Source organism: Pantherophis guttatus, chromosome 11, assembly GCF_059756535.1.
Source record: "Pantherophis guttatus breed Tessera chromosome 11, ASM5975653v1, whole genome shotgun sequence".
Classification (NCBI taxonomy): Eukaryota; Metazoa; Chordata; class Lepidosauria; order Squamata; family Colubridae; genus Pantherophis; species Pantherophis guttatus.
The window spans coordinates 9099464-9105463 of NC_142073.1; the positions used below are offsets into that span (position 1 = coordinate 9099464).

Here is a 6000-nt window from a genome sequence, read left to right on the forward strand (position 1 = left end):
TTCTTAAATCTTGACCACCTTAAGATGTTGTGGACTCCTTCAGCTCCCAGAATTTCCCAGCCAGCACTTGGAATTTTGGGAGTTGAAGTCCACAGGTTGAGAAACATCGGCCAGTTGTGAAGTGGATTCTGTGGCATACTTCCAATAAAACTATGCAATCAAATGGAAGGGAATGGGCTCCCTTTTCTGCTTTTCAAGCCGACCAATGGCTGAGCAGACAAGAGAACCATTATATGGAAGGTGCCTTTAAGCATTTTTTTTTGTAATTCTGCCATTTTTTAAAAAAACAACAACAGCAACCATACGTGGTACCCATCCTTAGGAAGTCCCAAATGACAGGGTTTTCTAACAGCACAACTATCTGAGTCCACATGGAATTGAATTAAATAGGCCTCCGATGAGTGTATGATTGAACCTAATGCATATTGATAAAAAAAAAATTGTCAAAACATTCATCTTTAGAATAACTCTCTTTTTAGAAACAGTTTGTGAGCTTGGAGAATTTCCCTTGATGGAGTTCCTTTCATTACAGATAGTCTTCGACTTAAACAACCATTCATTTAGTGGCCATTCAAAGTTACAGTGACATTGAAAAAAGTGACTTATGACTGTTACAGCATCCCATGGTCACACGATTAAAATTTGAACGCTTGGCAAGATGGAGCAAAATTCACTTTACAAGTGTCCTGCTTAGCCATGGAAATTTGGGGCATAATTGTGGTTGTAAGTTGAGGACTACCTGTACTCTCACATACTGTATTTCACATACTGTACTTACAAAAAGATGAAGAAATGTTTTGGAATTCCCCCACCCCCACCCCAAATTACTTGTGGCAGTTTGTCGCCATAACCTGCAAAGCATAGTTTCTGGTTTTCAAGCCTCAACTTAGAAATGTGTATAATATATTTCTATGTTCCTAAAGTTAATTCAACATTTAGAACTGACAATACGTTTGTCTGAACTTCCCTATAGGAAGAAGGTTGAGAGTGACTATGAAGCACTTCAGGACAGACTCAGTACGCTGCCAGACAAACTTTCATATGATATCATGGTAGGTGCGGTTTAATATCTTGACTCTTGCTTGTTTTTATGCCTCTGTCTTGTGCTTATCATTTGTATGCATGTAGCACAGTCTAGAAGATTTGAAAACAAGCTAGCTAATTCTTGATCGCCATAAACGAAGAGCAGGCAGGCTGGGGAGGCAGAGTTAAGCGTGTCATAAGCTTAGAATCGTTGCATTCCCACCAGCGCTCCAAGTCTAACCTCCTTGACCCTTATCTGACACCAATTTAGTGTTAAGCTTTAGTTGACCAGAGTTGTGTGTATAAAACAAGGTAAAGGAGTCCCTGCAGATTTTATTCCACTAGTTGTTGCCGACTCTATGGGGTGGTTTTCAGCTCTGTTTCAAAGCTATTAAGCCAGTGCTGTCCAAAGACATTTCTGCGGTCATGTGGCCAACATCACAGTACGCTGTTACCTTCCCACCAAAGTGGTACCCATTTATCTACTTGCATTTGCATGCAAGATTGGCAGGAGCTGGGGTGAGGATAGGAACTCACCCTGTCGCGTGGTGCTCGGGTCTCGAACCTGGACTGCTGGCTTTCCAGCTGACAAGCCCAGTGTCTTAACCATTGAGCCACCATGCCTCATCTTGTGTATGGACCTGAATAAACTTTCTGAATAAAGCGGCAACCTTCCTGTTGTCCTAATTTTTTGGGTCTGACTCTGACATTATGTATGCTTTTTCGGCTGAGATTCCTATCAAGTCTACAATGTTGATAACATGCTACAAAGTCTGGCCTATTTGATATACTAACTATATAACCAAATATTCGTATTTGGTAGTTATTTTGTGAAGTCTGTAATTTCATTTGCGATCGACAATAATTTCCTGTGAAGCGAAAGAAGAAGAAGAAAAAAAGCTTTTAAGACTTGGTTATTGATTATATAAAATAGTTTACACTGAGAGAATCTTAATTTGGGAAAAGTTTTTATTCTGGCGAGAAAGCTTGTTGCCTAGAAGTAATTGCTTGTGTAGCATCAAGCATATCTGAACATGATTAGCTGGCTAGTCGGGACTTGGTGATACAGTTGATCTGTGAAATATGCAGTTAGAGGATACAGTGGTAGTTTTTTTTTGGCAAGTGAGATATATGTCTAATTAACAGTTTTGCAAAATACACTGAATGACTCCGAGATAGTCATGAAAGCATAGTATATTTAACTAATAGACACAACTAGTCCTTGACCTATGACGACAATTCAGCCCCAAATTCTAGTTTGTTTCTTAAGTACGTTTTGCTCCTTTTAAGACCTTTCTTGCCAGAGTTGTTAAGTGAATCACTGCAGGTGTTAAAAGTTAGTAACATGTTTGTTAAGTGAATCTGGCTTCCCCACTGACTTGGCTTATCAGAAGTTGGCAAAAGGTTATTGCATGAACCCAAGACCATGCAACTGTCATAAATACATGCCAGTTGCCAAGCACCTGAATGTCCATCACATGACCTGCAATGGTTGTAAGTATGAAAAACAGTGATAGGTTAATTTTGTTCCTGCCATTGTAACTTCTAATGGTCACTAAACGAATGATTGTAAGTCAAGGACTACCTGTTGTCCTTTCTTTCTTTTTTTTTTTGAAACATTAGCATGAAGGTAGAACTGCCCATAAGTGAAATCTCTCTCCATAGATTATTTTTTACTGCCTTCCTTTTCCTGTTGTTACTTCGATAGGTCCCCTTTGGTCCTCTTGCTTTCATGCCAGGAAGACTTGTTCACACCAATGAGGTGACAGTTCTTCTTGGGGACAACTGGTTTGCAAAATGTTCAGCAAAGCAGGCCGGTGATCTAGTAGAACACAGGAAAAAACGTAAGTATCTTCCCAGTTTTTGATGACAGTCAAATCAATAGTAACATTGGAATGGAATGGAAGGGAAGGGGAAGGGGAAGGGGAAGGGGAGGGGAGGGGAGAGGAGAGGAGAGGAGAGGAGAGGAGAGGAGAGGAGAGGAGAGGAGAGGAGAGGAGGAATAGAATAGAATAGAATAGAATAGAATAGAATAGAATAGAATAGAATAGAATAGAATAGAATAGAATAGAATAGAATAGAATAGAATAGAATAGAATTCTTTATTGGCCAAGTGTGATTGGACATACAAGGAATTTGTCTTTGGTGTATACGCTCTCAGTGTACATAAAAAGAAAAGATACATTCGTCAAGAATCATAAGGTACAACACTTAATGATAGTCATAGGGTACAAATAAGCAATCAGGAAACAATATCAATATAAATCGTAAGGATACAAGCAGCAAAGTTACAGTCATACAGTCATAGGTGGAAGGAGATGGGTGGTGGGAACGCTGAGAAGATTAATAGTAGCACAGACTTAGTGAATAGTTTGACAGTATTGAGGGAATTATTTGTTTAGCAGAGGGATGGCTTAACCTGGTTACCTCATGGTTTTGGGCAGACCTTGGTGTGCACATGTATCACCTCTCCTGCGGGAGCTGCATTGGCTGCTGATTTGCTTCCGGGTGCAATTCAAGGTGCTGGTTGTCACCTTTAAAGCCCTTCATGGCTTGGGACCAGGTGATCTGTGGGACCATCTCTTGCCGGTCACATCTATCCAACCCATCAGAGCAGGGAGGCAAGGAATGCTGTGGGTTCCATCCCCGAGAGAGATACACCTGGTGGGACCCAGAAGTAGGGCCTTCTCTGTTATGGCTCCCTCTCTCTGGAACATCATCCCCCCAGAGATTAGAAAGGCCCCCACTCTGGTATGCTCTTCCAGAAAGCGCTGAAGACCTGGTTCTGCCAACGGGCCTGGGGAACCCAGAGCGGGATGGAGCCCATTAAATGGCTTGTGTGATCTGCTGTCGCCGGGGCGGGGGGTGATTTTATTTTATTATATTAATTTATTTGATTCTTTTTATTAGTTTTATTGTTTTAAATGAGGTTTTATATTCTGTAAGCCGCCTTGAGGCGTCATGTGCGAATAGGCGGCAATATAAATTCAATTAATACCGTGTTTCCCTGAAAATAAGACCCTGTCTTATATTTTTTTGAACCCTGAAATAAGCGCTTGGCCTTATTGCCATGCGCTCAAAAGCCCAATTGGGCTTATTATCAGGGGATGTCTTATTTTGGGGGAAACAGATTGTTGTTGTTGTTGTTGTTATTATTATTATTATTATTATTATTATTATTATTATTAACAACAACAACAACAACAATAACATACAACCTTGATCTGAGCACCTTTTGAATATTATAACGGATTCTGTGGGATTGAAGCTTTTTCCGTATATCCGTCAAATGTTTGTGTGAACGGTAAAAACAAAGCACGCTTCATTGTCTTAACACCTAACAAATTAAAATACAAAAACTTCAACTTTGAGAATTACTTTGCAATTGAGCCGGTGCGTGTCAGGATGTTCTAGTGAGATGGGGCTGCAAATGAATTCACAAAATGGCAACACTGATTGCATTAACATATGGTACTGTAATATTACTCAATCGTAAATTGCAACAGGCAGTCTTTAATACAAATATTGGCACCAGTCAAAATTGACGGCTGGCATAAAATGCCATGTTATGAGATAAGGCTTTTTACATTCTGTTTCTATCCATGTTTTGTTTAATATATTGCTTCTTTATCTTACAAATGATTAGAGGCATTCATCAGGTATTTTTCCCCATTAGCTAAACTGTTTCTAATTTTTTCCTAAGATTTCTTGGGTTTTTCTTTCCTTGGAAAACATAGCATGGAGATGCAGTGGCTTATGATGATTCTCCTATATTTTTAACACTTGCTGTGATTTTACTGATTTAAGTGTTTGATTTCTGTTGTTAACAGCTGTGGGTTGTTTTTACCAGAAGTGAACAGGAAATGTATTTATAAAAGAAGAAAGGAAGATCTTAACGATTTTCAGTGGGAGGGAGAAAAGCAGCCAAGCTAGCTTTCTCTCTCTCTCTCTCTCTCTCTCTCTCTCTCCCTCTCTCTATCTCTATCTCTATCTCTATCTCTCTATCTCTCTATCTCTCTATATATCTATATCGATAGATATAGAGATATAGATATAGATATAGATATAGATATACCCTGTTTCCCCTAAAATAAGACATCCCCTGATAATAAGCCCAATTGGGCTTTTGAGTGCATGCACTAAAATAACCCCCCCTGAAAATAAGCCCTCCCTGAAAATATTTAAATGCATGCACAGCTGGTCCCCGCCATTTCCTCTGGTTCCCTCCACACACCTCAAAATAATAAGACCTCCCCAAAAATAAGGCCACACACTTATTTTGGGGTCCAAAAAATATAAGACAGGGTCTTATTTTCGGGGAAACACGGTAGATATAGATATATACATATATGTATGTATATTAACAGATTAACAGTTGGAAGGGACCTTGTAGGTCATCTAGTCCAACCCCCTGCCCAAGCAGGAGACCCACACCATTTCTGACAGATGGCAGTCCAGTCTCTTCTTGAAAGCTTCCAGTGATGAAGCTCCCACAACTTCTGAAGGCAACTCCTGTTCCATTGGTTGATTGTTCTCACTTTCAGAAAAATTCTCCTTATTTCCAGGTTGAATCTCTCCTTGATCAGTTTCCATCCATTGTTCCTTGTCTGGCCTTTGGGTGCTTTGGAAAATAGCTTGACCCCCTTCCTCCTCTCTGTGGCAGCCCCTCAAACATTGGAATGTATATGTATATGTATTTAGGTGTGTATGTAGAAAGGGAGGACACAATTCAGGTTCTCAATACATGGGCTATAGTCTGGTGCTCTCTGAGCTTGGTTGTTTGCTTGCAAACGTTTCATTACCCAACTAGGTAACATCATCAGTGCTAGTGAGGGGTGTGTGCAAAACCCACACTCATGAGCACTGATAATGTTATATAGTCGGGTAATGAAACATCTACAAGCAAACAACCAAACTTAGAGAGCCCCCAAGGACTCTACAGTTCAACCTGAGCTACAAATATTCTCTCGCATGAGC

General features: G+C 40.1%; 1 protein-coding gene across 3 annotated transcripts in view; it reads left to right on the top strand.

Annotated features, from left to right (window-relative positions):
• URI1 (URI1 prefoldin like chaperone) overlaps positions 1-6000 on the top strand; it is a 48513-nt gene that overhangs the window by 22087 nt on the left and 20426 nt on the right. For all 3 annotated transcript variants that reach the window (XM_034425738.3, XM_087877018.1, XM_087877019.1), the window contains exons 3-4: positions 974-1052; positions 2732-2867. In XM_034425738.3, coding sequence (XP_034281629.2) covers positions 974-1052; positions 2732-2867 — 215 coding nt within the window. The remainder of the gene's footprint in view (positions 1-973; positions 1053-2731; positions 2868-6000) is intronic.